This window comes from Dunckerocampus dactyliophorus, chromosome 14 (genome assembly GCF_027744805.1).
Source record: "Dunckerocampus dactyliophorus isolate RoL2022-P2 chromosome 14, RoL_Ddac_1.1, whole genome shotgun sequence".
NCBI lineage: Eukaryota > Metazoa > Chordata > Actinopteri > Syngnathiformes > Syngnathidae > Dunckerocampus > Dunckerocampus dactyliophorus.
In genome coordinates, this window is record NC_072832.1 from 6,023,519 (window position 1) to 6,047,459 (window position 23,941).

General features: G+C 42.0%; 3 protein-coding genes across 9 annotated transcripts in view; 2 read left to right on the forward strand and 1 right to left on the reverse strand.

Moving 5' to 3' along the window:
* The window catches only part of LOC129193899 (potassium voltage-gated channel subfamily KQT member 5-like), an 83,183-nt gene extending 75,844 nt beyond the window's left edge, over positions 1-7,339 (forward strand). For all 4 annotated transcript variants that reach the window (XM_054798683.1, XM_054798679.1, XM_054798681.1 and 1 more), the window contains 2 exons: positions 2,770-2,896; positions 4,585-7,339. In XM_054798683.1, the coding sequence (XP_054654658.1) occupies positions 2,770-2,896; positions 4,585-5,580 (1,123 nt within the window). In that variant the 3' untranslated portion in view covers positions 5,581-7,339. The remainder of the gene's footprint in view (positions 1-2,769; positions 2,897-4,584) is intronic.
* Positions 7,340-7,503: 164 nt separating this feature from the next.
* On the forward strand, positions 7,504-17,713 carry ddx43 (DEAD (Asp-Glu-Ala-Asp) box polypeptide 43). Its single transcript, XM_054798041.1, has 17 exons — positions 7,504-7,870; positions 8,064-8,119; positions 9,829-9,946; positions 10,013-10,165; positions 10,427-10,508; positions 10,595-10,754; positions 12,220-12,338; positions 12,417-12,527; positions 12,614-12,755; positions 13,682-13,782; positions 13,848-13,935; positions 14,070-14,197; positions 14,385-14,494; positions 14,573-14,711; positions 14,779-14,866; positions 14,954-15,127; positions 16,012-17,713. The coding sequence occupies exons 1-16, from the start codon at positions 7,564-7,566 to the stop codon at positions 15,107-15,109; spliced, it is 2,058 nt and encodes a 685-aa protein (XP_054654016.1). The 5' UTR covers positions 7,504-7,563; the 3' UTR covers positions 15,110-15,127; positions 16,012-17,713.
* LOC129193645 (elongation factor 1-alpha 1) lies at positions 16,275-23,190 on the reverse strand. Of its 4 annotated transcripts, none has more exons than XM_054798053.1 (8): positions 23,066-23,190; positions 20,701-20,859; positions 20,387-20,566; positions 19,994-20,290; positions 19,751-19,901; positions 18,007-18,263; positions 17,660-17,894; positions 16,275-17,065 (listed from the first exon to the last, which is right to left on the reverse strand). In XM_054798053.1, exons 2-8 carry the CDS (start codon positions 20,842-20,844, stop codon positions 16,941-16,943), a joined length of 1,389 nt encoding a protein of 462 aa, XP_054654028.1. In that variant the 5' UTR covers positions 20,845-20,859; positions 23,066-23,190; the 3' UTR covers positions 16,275-16,940. The 4 variants fall into 4 exon arrangements, with proteins under 4 accessions (XP_054654028.1, XP_054654029.1, XP_054654026.1 ...); XM_054798054.1 differs by having other exon boundaries at positions 20,701-20,886; positions 23,066-23,177; XM_054798051.1 differs by having other exon boundaries at positions 20,701-20,892; positions 23,066-23,154.
* Between the last annotated feature and the right edge of the window lie 751 nt (positions 23,191-23,941).

Below are 23,941 nucleotides of genomic sequence, written 5' to 3' on the forward strand. Positions count from 1 at the left end.
TGAGTTATTGTGTCCAATCCAGTAGATTGGTCGTTAAAATTCTAACGACATTTTAACTTTGAGTGTGTTTAAAATGTGTGAAAATGTTAATGCCTGTCTGAGAAAAGTTTATAAAGCGTATTGTGAGGTGGTTTATAGCCTTAAAACAAATATAATAATTGTTAAAGTTGATAAAGTTGGCTACTTCGTGGATTTCACTTATTGCAGGCTATTTTGGGAACCTATCCGCCGCTATAAACAAGGGAACACTGTAAAACTATAATTCTCTAAAGTTTGTTTTGTGTTTATATTTTTGGGTGTCTGGAATGGATTCATTGGATTTATTTATTGGTTTTCCATATGCTTCAATTTACGTTGGGCCTTTTGGAACAGATTAATGACGAAAACGAACATTCCACTGTACATTTGTGGTATGAAGCAGAGGAAGGTGTCAGGTTTAGTTGTTTTCAAATAAAGAATACATTTACTGTGAACAGTGCAACGTATGTAACATCACACATCTTTGACATGAATTGAACATGTCGCATTTTAGAAAACAAGGTGTGTTCCATCCCCCCATCAGTTTACTTGAAGCACGAATGGGTCTGGTTTCTTATGGGTCAAATAAGGGTTATAAGAAGATAAAGAAGGGCTTCTTCCTACTTCTTTTAGCACATGTTAAATCATATAACTGTACATACATGATTTTCCCTAATGTCCATAACAAGTAAACCAAGACCAAGACCAATAATAAGTAAAAGAATTGTATTGGATCTCATTTTATTGTGCAACGGTGCCTCATAAGGTGGCTGGTGTCTCTTAACAAATACCAAACAGTACCAGGTAGTTCTTTTTTAGGTAGTTTATCCCTCTCATCAAATGCTTTGGCGCAATAAGCATTGTATGTGTGTGTTTCGTGACAATTGGATTTGATTTGTTCAAAGTCGTGCATCTGACTCGGTCTTTCTCCTGTCTCCAGACTAGCCAGTGCTGCAGGCTCTGCCCCCGGCATGAGTAGTCGACTCAGGAACATGTCCTCTCCCACCCTGCATTACTATTACAGCAACAGGAAGAAGAGCTCAGGCTCAGGGTTGACTTTTATTTTTTATTATACTTCTTTTTTTGGATTTGCTAGCTTTGTTCACCCCACCCCCCCGTCTTGACCGTTTAGCCCCTCTGCAGTCGGATCGCGGATGCAACTCAGTGATGACCTATTAACCGCCCTACCAGATGGTTGCAGTTTGCATCTGCATGAACACTGTGTCACCGAACAGCAGAGATTGATGGCAATGTTGCATTTCAAGTGTGGAAACGATACGGTTGGCGGTTCCTGTTCAACTCCAACCACCTGGGGAGGCTTTCGTTGTTTTGCCCTGACATTGATTATTGTCATTTATACTAACATGCACAAAGATCCCGCTTGCTGCATTAGATTGTCTCCACGATTACGGTCCTATAGGTCGTGTTTGAATGCTGCTCAGTTGTGTGTATGTCTCGTCAGTCTTTAAAGGTCCCGTATTATACAAATGTGACTTTTTAATGATGTTCTAACGTACTGTATGTCCAAAGAGCCTGTTTATGAGCATCACATGTGAGAAAACGCTTACCATCTCCCTCACTTGTTTGTTTCACTTTTTTCAAGAAGTGGCACTCAAACTCTCAGTTTTGTGGGGTTTTTTTGGATGACGTCATGGAGGAAACACTTTCTTCCTGCACACGATACCGCCCCTGACCCGCCCCTAGCTAGATGAGCCCAGCACTTGACAGAGGACACCTTAGTAAGGGGAAAAAAAGCAGACTTTGCTCCACATCTCTAAAGTACTAAAGATAATTGTGTGAAACTTGACAATGATTCATTCTTTACCGTTGTGAACCATTTGTCTCCATTCGACTGACAAGAACCACAGATTTTTGACACAGTGTAATCCTGACGTAGTATAACGCTTTACTCATGAGTACCTCATGACTACCAAATAAATCTTAGCAGCAATCTATGCCCACCAAGTAAAAAGTAAGCTTCGCTACACATCTTAAAACATTATGACATTCAGCTACAGACGTTGGAGCTGTAAGAGTTTGATCATGTTGCTTTTCTTCAGCGAATGGGCTAACCTAGCATGATGTTGCTGTTAAAATGTGAGTCTAATGTTAGCACTGTCGCTCACATAACTATGCTAGTGTTGCTAACATTTGTGTCCTCCTATTCCACTCCTTAATGATACATTGTTGTGCAGAATTACAGTGTACTGTATATGTAACAAGTGGGCAAAGTGCATAATAGCGCTTCTTTGAGATCTACACTCTGTTAGAGACAGGCGTGGACGAACACCGCTCATTAGCATTAAAGCTACAGACACACAAAACGGCATGGTTCCATTCGGGCTTACTAAAAGCACTTTTAAACTGTCTAAATTCCAGGATAAAGGCTAGATTGTGGACAACACACTTCCAATGTACTAGTGTGGGATCTCAGACTTATTTCAAAAGTAAAATACAATAATACGGGATCTTTAAATTAAGCTACCCGTTTCTTGTGTCATTTAAACCAAGCACATTGTTTGCTCTGTCTCCTAAACAGGATACTATTGTCAAATTGTGTTGTATTAGTGTAAAAAGCATTCAACTCATCTTTGTGTCACCTAAATTGTATTATTTTTTTTACTAATCCTAACATCCTACTTCAGGTGTGCTCTTCAACCTGACAGAAAGTGGCATGCCACCTACTTCCATTACCAGTTTTAAGTTTTGTGTTAAGACCAATGTGTGTGTGTGTGTTTCTGTGTGCTCCAGGGTGGATCAGATCCTCGGAAAAGGCCAAATTCCCGTGGATAAGAAGCTGAGGGACAAACTGAACCCAGACGGAGATCCTCACGAGGGTATAAGCATGCTGGGCCGTGTGTGTAAGGTGGAGAGGCAGGTGAGGAAGAAAAACATCTACACTGGAACGCCCAACACCCCACATTTTTTAGATGAATATCAACAAAACGTACGTCCGTGAGACTTCAATTCAGTGAACATCAAGGATTGATAGGATTTCGTTATTATGTTGTTAGTTGTCCTCGGAGTTAGACAGGACTGTAATTTGTTTTTACGATGGTTAACTTCTTTTTACACTTAAAAAATAGTTTAGATGTGCGTACACCAATTGTTTTAAGCCACTTTAACATTGAAATATTACTGCGCTTAACTTACTGAGCCCCTCAAAGAGATTTTTTGTTGCCTTTTTTGTGTGTGTGTCTTTCTGTAATGCCACCACAATAGGGGACAAGTGTGATGATAATCATAGAGCCAAAAATTAAAAATATGCTCAATACTGTATGAGCAGTGCAATTACAAATGACCAAGCAGATGCTAACATAGAATGGAAGTGACGCTAGAAACCACATAAATGACAATGTGTTCTTAATGTGTTCCGGAAGTGACATCATCGTGGTGACACCTCTCAGCTAAAGCAGAGTAAACCAACGCTTCTTGAGCTAGACTGTCTACTTGGATCAGTATATTTTTCATCAAAATAGTCGTCATGCCAAAATGTTGTGTTGCTGCTGGATGTTCATAGAATCCGAGTGACGCTGTAAGTTTGTTTTGTTTTCCAAAAGAGGAACAGACGAAGCCAGTGCAGAGGACAAGAGACAGATTGACGCCCACCTCGAGTTTTGTTCTTTGCAGTGGTCATTTCATTGACGACTGGTTCGAAGGAACACATTTCCAAGAAGCGTTTGGTTTGAAAGTACAGCATTTTGAAAAAGGATGCTATTCCACTGGTACACAGGAAAAAAAATGACGACGAAGAGCAACCACTACGTCAAAATTTGCACAAGAGAGTCAGTCTTGTTTTGTTTAAGGCTGCAAAGCATTATACACGTTATATAAACAACTTTTGACAGTGATACGTTTTCTGTTGGGGGTGGCAACGGTGGCGAACATTTATCCATTCATGTGCAGCCACATGTACAGTAAAGAAGGCTATAAAAAAAAAAACCTTTACGCTCATTAAGAAGCCGTTTTAAAATAAGAATTGAAGAATAAGCAGAGTAATTTCCACTTACCATTCTGTGTTTTGAAGGCGACCAATCTTCATCTCCATGTCTTAAGGCTTAGGTCCATGTTCTCTATTTCATCTCCAAATATTTCTTCCTCCTCGAAAACTATTGACACATCTCTCAAACCTTGGCTGTAATCACTGGAAACATCCTCTGTCTCGTACACCGCCATGTTTGTTTACCTGAGCGATAGTACCCCGATGGTCTCACTTCCGGAAATGAGGCGAGAACTGCGAGAGCTAGTTCATCATGGCTGGCGCCATGAACTGTAAATGTCATTTTTTACGAATTTACTGTTTGCTTTCAAAAAATTGAACAATGTACATCATAATTACAAACAATATGTAACGTATTTAAGCAAAGCTAATGAATCCTGTCAGGGACCCTTTAAGTTGCCTGCCAATAGACTTTATAAAGCCTTTGGATTCCAGCAATACCTACTGTATATAACGACACTAGGTGACAGTATGGCTGTCCAAACACATCCCTCAGACAGACGAGTTTTATTTTGTTTTATTTTTATTTTGCAGTGTTCATGAATGTTGAGACATTTTGCTTGCAGGTGTCCTCTATCGAGTCCAAGTTGGATTCTTTGCTGGATGTTTACCGCCAAGTCCTACAGAAAGGTCCCTCTGCTCTCGCTCTCTCCTCGCTGCCGCTTTTTGAACTGGACCAGCACCACGGCTGTGACTACCAGACCTCCATCATGAACAGGGACCCGCCCTCCCCTCAAGGAAGCGGGGGCGACACCAGCGCAAACCCCAGAGGACTGAGGCTCATCTTAGCGCCCGCTGACGACGACGGCCCCCCGGATTCGGCCCCTCCATCTTACCCGCCGTCCACTGCCTCGCTCTCCCCATCGCCTCTGCTGCCACCCGACAGCCCCTACCCCACCCTGGTCACACCTAACAGCACCAGGAGGGCGCACTTCCCTGACCTGCCTCCTCCGCCTCCTCCCTCAGGGGGGTTTACCCTCCAATTGCCTCCTGTGATGCACCCCTCCCACCTGCGCTGCCCTGCTGACCCCGTCCCAGATGATATAACAGATGGAGTGCTGGCACACAGGGGGTGTCCAGGTCCCTCTGTTTTTGTGGGACCCGGTGCTGAAGCGGACAGCCAGTCAGGCTTCGGCCAAGGGAGCGCTCAACTCCGGGAGAAGCCCGGCGCCAAATCCGAGGCAGCGTGGAGGCGACACATGAGCCTGGAGGTGGACCCCCTGCTGCTGCTGTCACCGAGCCCCGACGGGGCACCCCCAGACTTGGGGGGCACCCTCGGGAAGTCCCTCTCCATGCACAATCTTAGTCAGCCTTCTAGCAACCGGGCCGCCGGCCACAGTAGCGAACACGCTCGCTGTGACCTCAGCGACTGGGATGCGAGAGAACTCTTCATCAGTGAGCGCAAACTTCAGGGGGACGCCCCCGAACAGCATTTGGACTTCCTGGCCCAGGACCCTGGCAAGCGGCCAACGCACCTGTCGCACACTGTGGACGAGGCTGCTGCTCTCCCCAAGGGAACGTCAGACTTCCTCAGTCAATCGCCACATGTCCAACTGACCTGACCCCACACACACACACACACACACACACACACACACACACACACACAGTCACTGTATGCCATGTATGAGGAGGCCACTTTAAAACAGGAAATGAACTTGTTTGCCTTGAATGTACAACTTTTTCATCATATTTCACCAGGTTTGCTTCATGCAGTAGATTTTCTGAGTGGTACTATAACGACTACATACATATATAAAAATAATACACAAGAAATCTGAAAGTCAGGCGAAAAAAAACATAGATTCATTAACGTATTTACGATAAGTTTAGATCAAAACTAGATGAGAAAAAATGTCACTTGTGCCACGTATTTAAAGTGGCTTCATTAACATCACGGCGGCATTCATCAGCTTATATTCTCGTCTTTTTACCAAATTGTGATGAGATAAAAAAAAATGAATGCATGAATCATAATAAATAATAATAATTGTTATTGATATAATTATTATTATAGATGACCTGTAGAGGCCTGTTGTGGTGGGAAGTAAGAAAATAATCATGGACGCATGTCACAATCATCTCAGTGTGTTTGTTTACCGCCATTTGCTTTGAGACAAAATCAGCCTCAAGCAATCGCACAAGAGAAAAAAACGCTCACCTTTGATGGGTAATGCACGGAGGATGCTGCATGTCTGTTACTTGCCTAAAGAGAGCGTTCTGCATGTTGGCCCCAGCATTATATTCTTATTTTCTTCATTTGATAGCAGATAAAACCACCACTAGCGAGAACTGAATTTCACGACAAAGCTTTTTGGACAACCCCTATATTGGGTGCTGCTAGCACCATGTGCATAATATATTATATTACAATAATAATATGATGTGTTGCAGGGGACTGAATGCAATGAAACAAGACGATGCTTGCATCAGTTGGATATCATGTCTAAATTTGACATGCTGACACAATAACGGCAAATTAAACACAGTACAACTCACTTTTTTAGCTTTTTATGCGATTCTTGCCATTTGCTACACAGCAAATACTTAACACAAATTCTGATTGGAAGAAAAAAACTTATCAAGGATGAAATGTTGCCCTTTTTGTTGGAAAAACTGTCTTGTCAAAATTGTCCTGAATTTTCACTGCAAGGCTGCTGCTTGTGTGTGTGTTTTTTTTTAAATAATTTTGACAGATTTCATATGAAGTGGTTTGCCATCACGATAGTCTTAAATGTATTTTTAAAAGTGTCACAACCATTATGTTGTCTTGTTCTGAGCAATGCTTAACACTAACTTGCCACAGGATACGTTATTTTCCAGCAGGTCAGCGTTGGCATGATTTTAATGAAATACTCTATTTACAACCCAAGCTTGATTTATTGTGGTACGATGCAATATAAAAGCACAGTGAGAGCCTGAGGGGCCTGAAAATGTGACGCAGTATAGTTAATTGTTTCTTTAATGTTACGGTAGGATTAATGTTGTTGCCGATTGATGACTTTGGATTCATATGATAAGAGGTCAGCTAAAAACTGAAGCAGGAGGCTCATTAAGTAATAATGTAATTAATGCATTAATGATTGTGTTTAGATTTTGTTTGTTTAGTTGTATATCACTTTACTAATTTGGGCATAAGGTGTCAATCCGAATTAACACACAAAGTTCTCACGCCACTGACTTTTTCTTTATTCTAATAATGCATTTCTGCTCTCTGCTGCTTGAAAGTAATTTATTACACAACAGGCCTTAAAAACGCTTGTCCATGTTAACACTCTTTTTACGTTGAAATTAATTTATTACAAGTGCATATTATATATATTCTCTGGATGAGAAAAGCAAAATGATATTTGTTATTCTTTAATAAAATTAAAACTGTAAATGGATGTTGATTCTGTAGTTGTCTTTTTTTGTGTTTTTGCCAATAAATAGATATGTGGGATTTCCAAGGCCCATTGAAGGCATCATCTTGATTGACGGCTAACCCCCTACAGGTGCATTAGCTACCTAGCTAGCTAGCTAGCGTCTTCAGAATTTAATGTAAAATGTCGGATTGGGAGGAGGATGACACCGAGCACGCAGCAAAACTGGTTCCGACTAAATGGAAGCCTCCGACTGACGTTCCTCAAATTGGAAATGTTTCGTTCGGTGTACGAAATAGAAACAAATTCGGAGCTTGGACGCAGAATGGAGATGACCATGGCGGCGGGAGGTTTGGCTGCCAAAGTCGGCTAAATGAAGGCCGCTCTTTTACCCGGCGTTCCGAGCAAGGAAACCCGGGACGGCGCTCTTTTGGGGACTCATCACCTGTCACCATCGCCGTGGAAAATGGCTTGGTGGGAAGAGTCATTGGTATGTTTTTTGTTTTTTTTCACGAAAATTACCTGAATTTACATGAAAGCTGAAGCCCAATTTTACTCTGAAATGGTGACCGGCTAGGCAAATTAGCTTGGCCTAATCTTTGCTAGCTTGGTTATTTCCGGTTTTTTCTTCGCATTTACAAACTAAAAAATTCCAGTTCTCATTTGTTTTAATTGTCTTGAAGGTCGTGGAGGAGCCAAAATCCGTGAACTAGAGAAGACAACTGGTGCAAGTATAAAGGCAAGTTAACAAGTTCTTGTTTCACAAGTAGGTCTGGGCGGATCGATCCAAATGTCGGCCTCTTTTTTTTACATAGATACCCAAAGGGGTCATTTCTATGAACGATGGGTCCGTTTATGACCCTGAGTGGCACACACACAGCCGCACTAGCATGCGCCGCTAAACTAAGCTAACCCAGCCCACTTACACTAGCTATTGCTGTACGTGAGCTCATGTAACAGTTTTAAAGTTTTTTTAGCCGATGTTTCCGGTTGCCGCCTCGACATGTTTATTTCGGGAGGGCGCTGGTTAGCGTTTGTGAGGACATGCTTCCACGAATGAGAGGTACGCTGGGGAAATTTTTCCCCACAATAACGTTTCTTCTCACGCTTACAGCATTTCATTCCCACTGTCAATTTCCGCGAGATCCCGCATTTATCAGTAGATTTCGTTTTTATTGGCCAATTCCGTTAACGCGGAAATTCGAGGGCCCTACACAACAACAGTCTAGTTACACAGCATATGCATACAGTGACTTCCTGTTCAGTGCAAAGTAGCCTCAAACTAAATGGCAATATTAACCTGGGTTGTACCACAGCAACTAAAGCAGGACTTGCATCCTGACGTATGTGTTACCACACGCCCGGGCTCTGCAATTTTGGGGAAATTTGTTGGCCATGGCCAGTAAGTAAAGGAGGTATCAGAGGGGTTTCAAGTGTGTCGTACTTATGGAACAAGTTATTTGTGACACCCACGTGCTTGCCGCTCGCCCTCTGTTGGTAGCTTTTAGATCATGAGAGCGGCGTACGACTCTTGTGCTAGGTGTGCTTCCTGCAAGGCTGTCGTACGTTTCACTCACTGGGGACGTACCGTGTGTGGGCATCGTACAAGGCTTGTGAAGTCCACTCACTTCGATTGCAAGATGGACGCACTGGCTGCCTACGGCTATTGTGACCGGGAGAACCAGAGTGTTGGCCCGGAGAAGCCGCCGGGGTTCAGGTTCAAAACTCCGTCATTTATCACCCATTCTCATTATGTCTTTGGCAGAAGTCACAAGTAAATGTGCAAGCAATGGCTAGGTTCGGTTTCAGTCATGGTGACAACCGCTTATGTCTATCAGCCAGTCTGAGTTGCGATGACATAAACAGGTTCCACTGTATTAATCGCTATAATGCAAAAAAAACCTGAACAAAAGTTGTTTTCTACTTATAACACAAGGTTTAAATGTGGGTTGTTTATATATATATGTGTGTGTGTATATGTATATGTATATATATATATGTGTGTATATATATATATATATATATATATATATATGTGTATATATGTGTATATATATATGTGTATATATATATATATATGTATATATGTGTATGTATATGTATATATATGTATATATGTATATATGTATATATATATATATGTATATATGTGTATATATATATATGTATATATATATATATGTATATATATATATATGTATATATATATGTATATATGTATGTATATATATATATACACATATATACATATATACATATTTAAATTTAACTGATTAGCATATCATGAGCTACATTAGAGTGGTTTTAGCACAGCAGTGTCCAAAGTGTGGACCCGGTGGGCCATTTGCAGTCACCATTTTCTTTTTGCTATTTAATTGTTCTGCAAGAAAGGTAAATGATTGCATTCAAAAGCTTACAGTATAAACTTGTCCAATGTTGATGTTGTAGATTAATAAGGGGGAGTATGCAGGCGAGGTGGTCATCTTTGGATCTCCTGTTGCCCAGCAGAAGGCCAAAGAGATGATAGAAGAGCTGGTGGCAGACGGCAACTCTCGATTCCACAGTGGTGAGTTTTATAAACCAGAGTACTATATGGTTTGTTATGAAGTGTAATCGTGAATGTGGCTCCTAGCTTCCTCAAGAGGAGGAGGTGGAGGCAGAAGGGCTGGTTCCGTCTGGTCCAGTTCACAATTAGAGGCTTCAGCTGTGGCCCCGCCACGTGTGTCCATAGACTGGAGCAGCATTCGAGAGAACAAGCAGAAGTATGAAGAGCTGAAGTGGAAAGGTGCATTATTTTGGTGTCTTTCTCTAAAGGTGGAAGTTATTAAATGTAACTGTAGAGGAGCGATCACAATATATTTGGCTACGCTACGTGCGTGCATTTGTGCGCATGTTTTGTTTGTGTGCTCGTCAGCTACCCATGGTGCACCAATATGGTGCATATACAGTGTCTTAAACAGTTACAAGATGCCTGGTATGATACATTGTGGTTGTCTTTGACCATACATTGCAATTTTTTTTTTCTCTCTTTTTAATATTCTTCCAGACTTGCCACCCATGAAGAAAAAATTTTATGCAGAGGCTGAGAGCGTTTCCCTCCTCACATCAGAAGAAGTTAGTAACTGGAGGTGATGTTCATAATCATCATCATATTCAAGTGTTGGATGACAGCCCCCCGCCCCTCCAACAAACATTAAACACTGTTTCTCCACAGGAAGGAGAACAACAATATTTTTGTAGATGACCTAACAGACAGCGGGAAGAAGCGCTCTATCCCCAATCCCTGTCGGACATTTCTGGAGGCCTTTGAGCTTTATCCAGAGATCATGGCGAACATCGAGCGGGTTGGCTTCATCAAGCCAACCCCCATTCAGGTATCAAGTCATTTTCCCCATAGGAAAATGGGGTCAAACTGTCGTAAAACCTTCACTAACTGTACAGGAAAGGTTTTATGTCTTTTTTTTTTTTTATTCATACAAGAGTTTAAAAATAATAATAATAAACTGAGGTAAAACTACTCACACTTTAAAGATGCCTGACAGACACTAATGGGGAGGGAAACAGGGGGTGTAAGAAGATAAGAAATCCACCTAGTGATGTGGGGTTTTTTTTTTTTGCACAATTGCCAGAATGGATAGTCTTGGAAATTACAGAGGCAGCCAGAGCCTTTTCTGTGTTGCGGTCAAACATGATGAAATCATGAAACTCAATGGATCTTACTTCTCAAGTATCAGACCAGCCAAAAAAGTAGGAGACCCAACTGTACATGATTTGTGGGTTCTTCAATTTAGTCCTGATGCCAAGGGCCAGTACAAGCTATCCTCTGAGAACTCTGAGTTGGTTTCAAAAACTTTGAAAATATGACACAGACCATTATTTTAATAAGGTGGTGATATTACTGTTTTATTCTTAATTCACACGTTTAAAACTACATTAAAATGCGTAATCTAACATGATCGTTTCAACCGCTCCCCGTCCCTTCGCATGTGATGGACTATTGTTACTGCGCATGCGCATATTGATTCCGGAAGACGGGAGTGAAACAAACTTATTGGCGCGGTTTGGAGAAAAACGAAGCGGAGTCTCCCCAGTGTAGCGGAGAAGGCGAGAGGAAAACAGATGTTATCCAAACTATCGAAGGTGTGAACATTTTTTTTTTACAGTCACAACAAACGTAGGTATACCAAGTCAGCTGCACCGCACCTGTCAGTGTCAGCCAAGGAAAATGCAGTTTTAGCGATGAAGCTGAATGATGCTTTTCGTCACTAAATTTTGCTTATTGTTCTTACCAATTACAGTAAAAGCTTTGATAATTCACTTCTTAGTAGATGATAAATAATATTTTAAAACCTTTTTTTGGGAGGTGTATGTAAACATGGAATGTAACTTGCAACTTAAGCTGACAGATAACAGGACAGATTTCAAAAGCATGAAAAAAGTGGCCTAAATTACACACTCACATTTTGTAAAAATTTAAAAATTTGGACGGCCGCAATGACTGGGTTTGCAATGGGCCCCCAAATGACTAAATACGCCTGTAGTTGCTGTAAGCGCTGCCATTTTTTTTTTGTATGGTTATCACATTTTTTCTGTTTGCCATCGCAGGTATTCTTCTGTGGTGGCATACATTCAATAATCTGCTACTAACATGAATAAAATGAAAAACATTTTGTTTCATATAGGCGTACTAACATGCCTTTTTTAATGTGATAAAGTGGAATAAGTATTTAGGTTGGGTGCAAATGTACAGTAAGTATGTATTTTAAAGTGCTGTAAAAGCTTGAATTGGAACTTTTAAAAAGTGTTATTGTTTATGTATTTTACGACTGCTCTCATCAGTCTCAGGCGTGGCCAGTGCTGCTGAGCGGGGAGGACCTGATCGCAATCGCTCAGACAGGAACGGGGAAGACTTTGGCCTACCTGCTGCCGGGATTCATCCACATGGATGGACAGCCCGTGTGAGTACCTGAAGTGTTTGTCATTTGTTGAGACGGAGCTTTATTGCTGTAAAGTCCTCGTGTGTTTTTTCTTCCTAGTCCTTGCTGTGAGCGGGAGGGCCCAGGCATGTTGGTGCTGACTCCCACCAGAGAGCTGGCCCTACAGATTGAAGAGGAGTGCAGCAAGTATCGCTACAAAGGCTACAAGAGGTCACCATGCTAATGTTGACGTACAGCACCTCACTGTAAACTATTGATGTGCTATTAAAATACCTCAAGCTGCTCTCTTTTCCCAGCATCTGCATCTATGGCGGTGGAGACAGGAGGGGTCAAATAGATCTGGTGAAAGGCGGCGTGGACATTGTGATAGCCACGCCAGGACGACTAAACGATCTACAAATGAATGAGCTCATCAGTCTTCACTCCATCACCTACTTGGTTCGCTGTGTGTGTCTGTCTGGTCAATGTGCTGCTGTTTAAATACACTATCACAATTATTTTTACATATTACAGCACAAATATGTAAGCATATGTAAACAATTTTAATATCTACCCTCTTGCTAGCTGATCCTGCTTGGGTCATAGTCACAGTTTGTATACTACTAGAGTGCAGGAACTATAATATCAAACTATGCAGGGGACTATTTTGACGTTTTTAATTTTTTGATGTAAAAAGGCTTTTTTAGTACAGTGATCCCTCGTTTATCCCGGTTAATTGCTTCCAGACCCGAATGTGATAAGTGAATTTCTGGGATGTAGGATTCAATATTATTAAACAGAATATGTTTGTAGTGAGAGCATAGAAAACCTGTTTCTGACTTTCTAAATACAATTTTTACCATTATTAGAGCCCTTAAGATAGGAAATGTCACCTTTACACTTATATTACCCAATATAGTAGATATAATCATAGAAAATAATGCGTTTTAAGACGGAAATAAGCCTTGAGTGTGTTTCAGTAAATGTCTTGTGGATGTGTGGAGTTGAGGTTTAGCTGGAATACGGCAACAACAGTAGCCTGTGTTATTGTGATGACCATTATTGTTTATTGTGTCTGTCTGGCGATCAAGTCTGGTGCCTGTTACTAGTGACACTGAGTGGCCAATGTAGACTACAGTTCATCAACGTCTTGTATTGCTCTAAACTGTATTTGTATTTTAGTTAATTTAGAACGCTTTTATGCTTGAAAATGCTGAAGTTAGTCCAAGAATACTTAACATTTCTCTACTCTACCCGGTCGCTCACTTTAGGAACTTAAAATTGGTCTTTTGACTTTTCTGGCTAGATTGAGTTAATGTAGCAGATTTATTTTAACAAGCTTTGTATACTATATGTTTAATTATTCTAATGGTTTGGGAACAAAGGTTCTGGACGAAGCAGACCGTATGCTCGACATGGGGTTCGAACCCCAGATTATGAAGATTCTGCTTGACATTCGTCCTGACCGACAAACGGTGATGACCAGGTATAAAATATGCCAGGTTACCCGTATTTTCATCCCATTCGCCTGCCTATTGTGACTTATTTCAGTGCCACATGGCCCACCAGTGTGAGACGTCTGGCCAAATCCTACCTCAAAAATCCCATGATGGTGTATGTTGGCACCTTGGATTTGGCTGTGAGTAAAGATGATGTTGAAAAAACAAGTGCACATTTGCAGGATTTTTGCAAACAAACTAGAATTCAATAAGAGTGTGAATTTCAAATACCTTTGAAATGTTTTATTATTTCTGTGTGTGGGGACTTACCCAGGCTGTAGGCACTGTGCAGCAGACAGTGCTGGTTGTCCATGAAGAAGATAAAAAGTCATACCTGTTTGGCTTCATCAGAAACATGCTGCCCGAGGACAAAGTCCTAGTCTTTGTTGGCAAGAAGCTCATGTAAGTGTGGCGCACAGGTTATGTTGCACGCACAGAACACTGCAGGTACACTGGACACCATAAATGCTCAAGCAAGTTCATTTTATTCTGCATAAATTCACTGATATTTGTTTTGAATGCACTTCAGACGACTTGTAGAGTGGTAAAGGAATAACATGCTTAGCCTTTTGTTTGTGTGCAATCTCAGATGTGATGACCTGTCCAGTGACATGTGTCTACATGGTCTGGCTGTGCAAAGTCTCCATGGCGACCGTGAGCAGTGGGATCGGGAGGAGGCACTCAAGGACTTTAAAGAGGGTAAACGACCAGAAAGTAAATTGTTGCTATGCCTCTTAGCACAAAATAATGGTATTTATTAATATTTTTGCTCGCCAGGTCGCGTTCGTATCCTGGTAGCAACAGACTTGGCATCCCGAGGGTTGGACGTCCACGACATCACGCATGTCTTCAACTTTGACTTTCCGCGTAACATTGAGGAGTATGTGCACCGCGTAGGCCGCACTGGACGAGCAGGGTGAGTGTGGGTTGTAATATTCATTTGCTGCTTTTTTGCAAGATTTCATCATGTTTTTATTATCCAGACGCTCTGGAGCTGCTGTTACCTTGGTAACAAGAGACAACTGGAGGATGGCACCTGAGCTGATTCCCATCCTGGAGCGGTCGGGGCAGGTCGGCAAACTTACAATGCTAAAACTTAAGCTGCTCTTATAATGCAACACTATGACTTTGACACAAATATGTGTAATGTCCTTGCAGGAGGTCCCAGTAGAACTGGTTCAAATGGCAGATAGATATGAGAAGCACAAGAGGGAGAAGGAGATGTACAGTCCGAGGGATGGAGGTGGTAGAGGACGAGGAGGCAGAGATGGAGGACGAGGTGGCAGAGACTGCAGCCATAATTGGGGATTGTAACCCATCTTCCTTTTCAAAGTAAGTCATCTCATTCTGCTCATCCTGCAAGCACAGACAGGTTTATGATACACTATACAGTTGAATCTCTGTTTTCGTACACCTCGTTTGTGTAGGATTTGTTTTTTGACAAAAAATATGCCTCAGGTTTTATACACTGTCTGTTATTGTACTGTCAAACTGTGCGCCTAACAAACTATTTGAGTGCCCAAACAAAGCATCCATGCGTTAGTGGCTCAGTCTCTATGAAGAATGGTGGTTCTTTTAAGAATTGGGACACACTAGACAGATTCCGGCCAGGGAATCCTTCAATCATCATTATTTTGTGTGCATTCGTTCGTGTAGTTTTTCATAATTGAACGCACCCAGAATGATGAACTTGTATCTGTCTCCGTCCTTCCTCCTCGTAATCACGCTGATGAGGTGTTCAGGTGCACTGCATATTTCTGACTCTTTTTTTTTTTTTATTATTAAATACAGCTGCAAAGCTGTGACAAACACTGTTGAATTCAAGAAAGAACTCATTGTGTCTGCTACAATAAGATGGTAATGTAAAGGTGGGAAATCATAACACAGGTTGTAGGGGGTTTAGTTAAATTTGTAACAGACTAGCATGTTCCCAACAAGTCTTCAATGAAGGTAAAATGATGTTAAATGTTTATTCAACTGTTTCATTTGTCATATGTATTTTCCTTTGTTTTTGTATGTATAACAATAATTATTATTGGAAGGGATTAATGATGAAAACCGAGGTTCCACTGTATAGATGTATGTTGGATGATCACAACCATTGAAAATGCACTTTGGCTTTAAGAGAAACACAGCCATTGACCTGCATAACGTAGTTGTAGTTGTAGTTGTTATAGACAAGCAGTAAATCGCCATTACTTTGGTTTTCTCAACAGAACGTGACAGAAACTGAAGCCTGACGTCCGAATTTGTGTTCAATTTGCACCTTATATTTGTCTTTTTGACTCACAAGCTCATTTTGTTAGCGGCCATTATGTTGGCATCCAGCATGTTTAAGCTGCACAGGTTTCTGTCTGTATACATTTACTAGTTTACGTCCCCATATTATTCTGTTTAATAAAGACACCTTTTATTATGTACGGACTGTGGACTCAGTAATCATGGCGTAACACTCAGAAAATGACCACAGCTCAACATGTTGAGTGGAATCGTGTTTAATGTTGCAAAGCGGCTTGTGCCATTCTACAGTAAGGTGCATTTGCGTATCCATTTTTTTTAAATTATCTCCACAGCAAGTGCAAAGTTAGCAAAGTGCCAATGAAAGTGCTTAAAGAATTAGGTGGCCTATTTAGAGCCACTTAGGAAGGACACATTTTGCCATTTGTTTAAAATGCTTTGTTAAAGCTGAACCACACATAACATGACGTTCTACTCGTCTACTTACTGCTCAGAAAAACATACAGTAGTCTTTATCTGCTTATGCGCAGCGTCATGTAAAAACAGAAAAGCGACACTAATAAAAGACAACATTCATCATGTAAACACACCAGTACCTGTATTTGAGAACTATAGAGAGGTGCTAGATTGGAATACCCCTAATTGTACACTATCACAGAATGGTTTTGTCATGAATCAAATCAACAGTGCACACTTAAAACTATGTGATATTACATTATACTGTATGTCATGGTAATCCAACTAGAATAGGATCTGAATGTTTTTCTTTTCTTCGGATGGTTTTGCGATGCATCGTGATGATTAACCAGTCTTTGGTTATTAAGTTGAAGCAGCCAATCGTATGATGGAGTCGGATGACTGATGTCCTGCCCTGGGAGACCCTGGGGTCGGCAGCGAAGCACAACATTCATTTGTTCCTCTGGGCCTTCTGGGCAGATTTGGTGATTTTTCCAGTGGTGGAGGCCTTCTTCTCCACACCCTTGATGACGCCCACAGCCACTGTCTGGCGCATGTCACGCACTGCGAAACGACCTGCAATTCAGAAGCATTAAATAAGGCAATTGGGTTATGAATGAATGCCATCCAAAGCTGATGAGTGTCAAGACAATACTGAATATGGACCCAAGGTATTGTGGAACATCTAGTAATCAGTTGATCACTCATGAGTGTTGCAAGACCCCTTGGTCTTTGTCTTTAACTATTTTGTGGCCAAAACATCTTTCAATCACAAAGTTCAGTTCTTTATGGACTTGGAATACAAAGGCCAGCGGGCAACTAGATCTACAAGCAGCTGCTACTACTACTACTACTACTACTACATCTACAACTTTTTTTGCATGACTCTTTCCCCAGTGAAAACTGCAAAGTCCAAAAACAGCTTTCAGGTGAGGTAATTTCTCAAGTTCTTCAACACCAAACTGCTTAGAGATGAGCGAGAACAGAGATGGCGAGCGAGAAAAGAGATGGCAAGCCAGCAGGCCCTCTCAGGTCACTTCTACAAAGTCTTCTGAGAAGAATGGAAGCAGTTATAATGGCAAAGAGGAGACTAACTCCACACTGCTGTGAGCTGGAGGGGGTCTTGTGTCAAAATACTTCAGTTCACGTATCAGTTTTGCTTGGACTTACCCAGTGGAGGATACTCAGAGAAGCTTTCAACACACATGGGCTTGCCAGGAGTCATGTCCACGATGGCAGCGTCTCCGGACTTCAGGGATTTGGGGTTGTCCTCCAATTTCTTGCCGGAGCGGCGGTCAATCTTCTCCTTGAGCTCAGCAAACTTGCAGGCGATGTGAGCTGTGTGACAGTCCAGCACAGGAGCATAGCCGGCACTGATCTGGCCCGGGTGGTTCAGGATGATGACCTGCAAACAAAATGGACAGTTGGCATGTTGTGATTTGTCTCTGCCCAAACTGAAAACTTTTAAGAGCAGAGTGCAGGAAATCATAGAGCTGCTAAAGAAAATTCCAGGCGACCTGAGCAGTGAAGCTGGCTGCTTCCTGCGGCGGATCGGTCTTGCTGTCGCCAGCCACGTTTCCACGACGGATGTCCTTGACTGACACGTTTTTAACGTTGAAGCCCACATTGTCACCAGGCAGGGCCTCGGACAGGGCTTCATGGTGCATCTCCACTGATTTCACCTCGGTAGTTATGTTGACAGGGGCAAAAGTCACTACCATGCCAGGCTTTAGGATGCCTGTTTCCACGCGGCCTACAGGCACGGTTCCAATACCTGAGTATAGACAGCACTGGGTGAAAAAGTAGTTCAGTGCAGATTTGATTTTCTTGTAATTCTTAAATGCTGTTTGCACCACAAAGACCACCACCACCAGCTAACATGTTACCATTAGTGGTTTACAAGAACAGACTGGAGGTAAAAAAAATAAAATAAAAAAATTAAAGGCTATTTTTCACAATTACAAATTAAATAAATATAAATTGTCGTTCTGCCAGAATAAGATGACTGGCTTTTACGGCTGTCATTCACCACAGTCTTGTTGACACGCACATGCCCGTAACATGCACACAGACACTAAAGTAGTCCCAGGGAAGTTATATTAACTTTAGTTTACTGATGTTGTCCTTGTTCTTTGCCTTGCATATAAAAAACACAAGAAGGGTTTTCTGACATCTACACTTTCACATCGCCAGCCCTTGGCAAAGGCTCCTGTGTGTGTGTGTGTGTGTGTGTGTGTGTGTGTTGCATGCTCTGAGCAAGAAGAGTGGGGAGATATAATGCTTGCACGTTAGGTAGTGCCTTTACGCAGCCCAGCCATGTAAGTGTTACAAACAATCCCTTTTAATCTTTACTACTCTACTTCTGGAAGACGCAGTACAAGGCCACCAGTGTATGCTGACCAAAAATTGACATTTTCAGTGCCGTAGAATAAATTAGGTTAGGTAGACACTTTATGGATCCTGAAGGAAATTCTGGAAGTGGTCATAAATGTTATGATCCAGGTGGGCACTTTATGTTACAAGGTATTCCTTTTGACAAACATATTGGGACACCGAACCGTCACTAAAGGATGTTTAAAAGGGAAGACTTGTTGGTAGGAAGAAAAAAAACTGTGGTAAGATTAATAAAATCCATAGATATTGGTTCTACGCCAATACTTGACTGATTAATTTAATTAATAAAGTCCCGTAGCGAACCCATGGCTCTTTTGATGACTGCATGGTTCTCAGACATGTTTGAACACGATAACATTAACATTTTTTTCATTGACATTTTAGTTTAAAGTAAAACATAACAGAAATCGGTTTTAAAATAACTTTCAAAATATAAGGCTTACTTATGCATTTTAATCCACCCATCCATTTTCTACTGCGATGCAGGCGGCCAGAGCCAATGCCAGCTGTCCTTTCAATATTTTCTGGGTCAGACACCAAAACCTGATTACTGGATGCCAACCTGGGTCATTGGGAGGCCAAGAAGTAAACTTCCCTCCTTTTAATCAAATAGTCAGCTAGCTAATTCTGCAGAGCCAACCCTTTTTGATGAAGATGGCAAAAAGAAAGAAGGATGCAGAGTATGGTGCAAAACCATGCGACGCCAGAAGTCGCATTAATGCTCTCACGAAAATACATTTTAAAATATGTGGTTTTCATGGCTATCTTTGCCAAAAAGGTTACTGGCTTCTGCCCTAGGTCTTAGTCCGTTGGGTGTATATCTCAGTGACACTGTCTGCAATGCTTGAAGTTGAGGACTTCACATACCTCCAATCTTGTAGACATCCTGAAGGGGCAGACGAAGAGGTTTGTCAGTTGGCCGCGTGGGTGGTTGAATCGCGTCTAAAGCTTCCAGCAGTGTGGTCCCCGATGCATTGCCATCCTTTCTATTGATCTTCCACCCCTTAAACCATTGCATCTAGGACAGTACGTTCAGCTGAATTTGAATCACCAACAACTGAGTAAAAGCCAACACATTTTTCAAGATATGAAGTGAAGGCTGTTTCTTACATTGGGGCTGGCGTCAAGCATGTTGTCACCATTCCAGCCAGAGATGGGCACAAAGGGAACCGTGTCTGGATTGTAGCCAATCTTCTTAATGTAGGTGCTAACTTCCTTCACAATTTCCTCGTAGCGCTTCTGGCTGTAGTTTGGCTCAGTGGAGTCCATCTTGTTGATGCCCACAATGAGTTGCTTCACACCCAGAGTGTAGGCCAACAGGGCATGCTCACGTGTCTGCCCGTTCTTCGAAATACCGGCCTCAAACTCGCCGACACCGGCGGCCACAATGAGCACGGCACAGTCGGCCTAAAAACCCAAATGACAAAAGTCCTGGCTAAGAGGAGGCCATTTGTAAGACCAGAGAGTTTTTTTCTACTTGCACTGCATCCTCATGTTACCTACCTGAGAGGTCCCAGTGATCATGTTCTTGATGAAGTCCCTGTGGCCTGGAGCATCGATGATGGTCACATAATACTTGGTGGTCTCAAACTTCCACAGAGAGATGTCAATGGTGATGCCACGCTCCCGCTCTGCCTTTAATTTGTCCAGCACCCAGGCGTACTTAAACGATCCCTTCCCCATCTGAGACAGATCATAGTCTGTGTTAGCTTGATCGTATCGGGCCTCAATTGAAAATATAGTTTCGCATCAATAATGATGTCCTCAGTCTTTTGGTGCATCAACTCAACACAGTCACTCATCAGCAGCATCCTTACCTCAGCAGCTTCCTTTTCAAACTTCTCTATGGTCCTTTTGTCGATGCCACCACACTTGTAGATGAGGTGGCCCGTGGTAGTGGACTTTCCTGAGTCCACATGGCCGATCACAACAATGTTGATGTGGACTTTCTCCTTTCCCATGACAACTGGCTCAGGCTGAAGTCAAGACACAGTCGGAAGTTTCTGGAACTGAGTCTCAGTTACTGTGGGGTTCGGATGGTTAATACAACAGCAACATGTTCAAGGTCGTGGACTTGGAAGCCAGCATGCTTGACGAGAACACTTTGTCTCAAGATTGTGGGCCAAAAAATTAGCTATGTAAAATCAACATGTCATAAGGAAAAATAATAGTACCAGGGGAGTGTCTAAAGTCTAAATTCAAGATTCCTTAGACCATGGTGCTAGTTGAGTAGGATTAACTATGTTTTGCTTTTTTGGGGTCTTATTTTGTGATCCTTATTCTAAATCAAGTAGCCTCTGCAACGGGTATGCGGAAGAATATACAGTACAGAGGAAGTTACCTGAGGTTGGCAGATTAACATTCAAAGCAATCGGACTCCAATGTCACCATACACATCTTAGCATAACACAGTGGCTGACGTAACTTATTTCGGTTAATACTTGTTTTCATCACCTCTGGCACCACCTCTGTTTTTTCTTTTCATTCTTGTCAGAAACTTCATCTCTCCTCCTCCGTCAGCTTTATACACCAGTTCTCCTGTGTACTTCTTGCACACCTACTTGTCAAACCCTCCCATTTTTACCGGGAAACGACTGTATTTTGCCCTTTTTTCTCAGCACCTTGCTGTTTGAAAATTTTTGTGCTGGTGGAAATTCTGGTCTTTCCCTCATTTTCCGGAAAATTTCCCTTATTTTCCAAATGCAAATGGTGATGTGTATGCTTCTACTGGGTTGAACAGGCTGCCTGTTTATTAGTTGGAGCCCTGCTGCCACCTAGCTGGAGGCTCGTGTATCATGCAACCATGAATAAGGACACTAAAAGTCCGTCCACCCCCACTTCTCTCTTGACTTTGTGACGCGCCCCACTATTTGAGAAGTACTGGACTATTCATAGACGTGAATGAAACTCACCTTGAAGCCTCACAGTATCCCAAATGCACATAAATATCTGACAAATGACGTCTTGTCACGTTGGCAATGATCCAGTAATTGTAAATAGTCCACGCAAAGCCATACATCCAGAAAGACACAAAGACCGCTGCTGCACACTCTCAATATAACATTGATATGCTGGTTGATGGGTGGGCTTTTGTCATAAAAGCAAGCAACTGCTTCATTTGGAGGACAGGAAAACGTAACTGCGCGTCAACAGTGCATCAATGTTGCACCTTTTTGTAGTTTTCTTTTTCTGTCATGATTTTACAATCATGACACATTGGTCTTCAAAGAGAGGATACAAGTGAAGCTCTTCACTTAAGTCGACTGACCTAATGTGACCTCTTAGGACGCAAGCTATGCCCCATTGTGGTTTCCAGTCCATACATCCTAAACTAGTTATTTTAAAGGCACATTTTCGGGGGGGGATAGGCCAACTTAAAAGTGCAAAGCCATGCCTCTACCCCAAATGGTTTAATGACAGATTTATATTTACTTTGGGTATGACTGAATGCTAAGAGTCCCTGAATGCTAAGGGGTTAAGATACATCCCTTTTTCAAATGACTTGTTTAGGGTATATTAGCTATGTGAGTGCTAAACTGTCAATAGATGGATTTTTCCACCTTTCCTCCATGTCCCTGTGGGCACACACCCTGGCAGTGCTGTTTGACACCACTGTTACTCCACAAAACCCCAAATCACCACCATTTTCACATGCTAGTGCAGCAGCGTCTGTCTCTGCATTGCAATGAAGTCAGGTTGAAGCACAGCACAGTGCAGTGCAGGATGAAAGATAATGATAAAGATGGTGATGGATTTATGGAAGTAAAGCATTAGTGGTGTATGCTAATTAACATGAATCCTCCCTTGAATGACATGAATGTTGTAAACAGATCCAGGACAGCTCATAATCATCATCATCATGCTGCTGCTGCTTCTTTAGGAGCGTCACTGCAGTTGCCGCAGTGCGCTCTCGTTGACAAACACCCCCCTAAAAAAACTGCGCCAACTCCGCCAAAAGGCCCAGATCATCTTAACGGTGGAGGGATGTTGATAGACACCTCACGTCTCCGCCATGTTCTGGCATCATCCCTTTTTCCATTAACCCAGCAGCAGCATCATCACATTCTCCGGGCAGTGCCCGTGCTGTCTGCCGCTACGAGGAGCGAAAGCAAAGCACGCACTTTGCTGCACGTGGACTTTTAGAGACGTATAAAGACGTCGTGCGGTGAAGAGCTGGCTTACCTTAGCAGGGAGCAACCGGTCACTGCAAGTCGTCTCACTGCGGGCGCGCGCACACGCTTGAGGGCAGACGCTGCTGATCCTCCGCGGGAGCGAGCAAACTGGCGGGAGGGGAGGGTTGCATAATTTGCGCGCACACGAAACTGGATAGCGTCACAACGCAGGATCGGTGCAATACCCAGTGAAAGAAAAACAGTTCAGAACCTGATGCGTGACAGAATCAGCCCTGTTCTTCTCTGATGCGCACATATGTTTTATTTGTTGCTATTTTATATGTTTTGAAGAACACAATTTTGTGACTCAAACTCCGGAGTAGCAGCAGGGGGCGCACTATACTGGAACGTTCCAATGCAAGAAGCTACTTCATTAGGTACACTTGCACATGAACTTCAGTGAGTGAATACTAAAATAAGGAATTTGACACGGTCAGAGAGGATTGCATTACCGTCCTTTTAATGTATGTTTCTAATATTTGAACCCTCCTCAAGTAGCTAAACAAGGTTACCAGAATATTAGAAACTCAAAACAGTATAATTTTTATATAAATGTTTTTTTTATATCAACAGTGTAATTTTTAATTTATCAAATAAATATGCTAGAATTTTACTGAATACATTTTTATGATTTATTTTTAATAGACACATTAAAAATGTTTGATTTATTTTGTATGTATGTATTATTATTTTTTTTTATATATATAATGCCTTTTATGTTCAGACTTTAGGGACACCCTGTAGAATTCATTTGGATCTCAGGTGCAAGTGTACCTAGTAGTGTGGCAGCCTCTGAGTGTATATAGTTTTTATGATGTCAGATATTAGTAGGTAAAAGATGTTAGAATTTGGGCTGTCAAAAATGGCGTGTCAACGGGTGTAATTA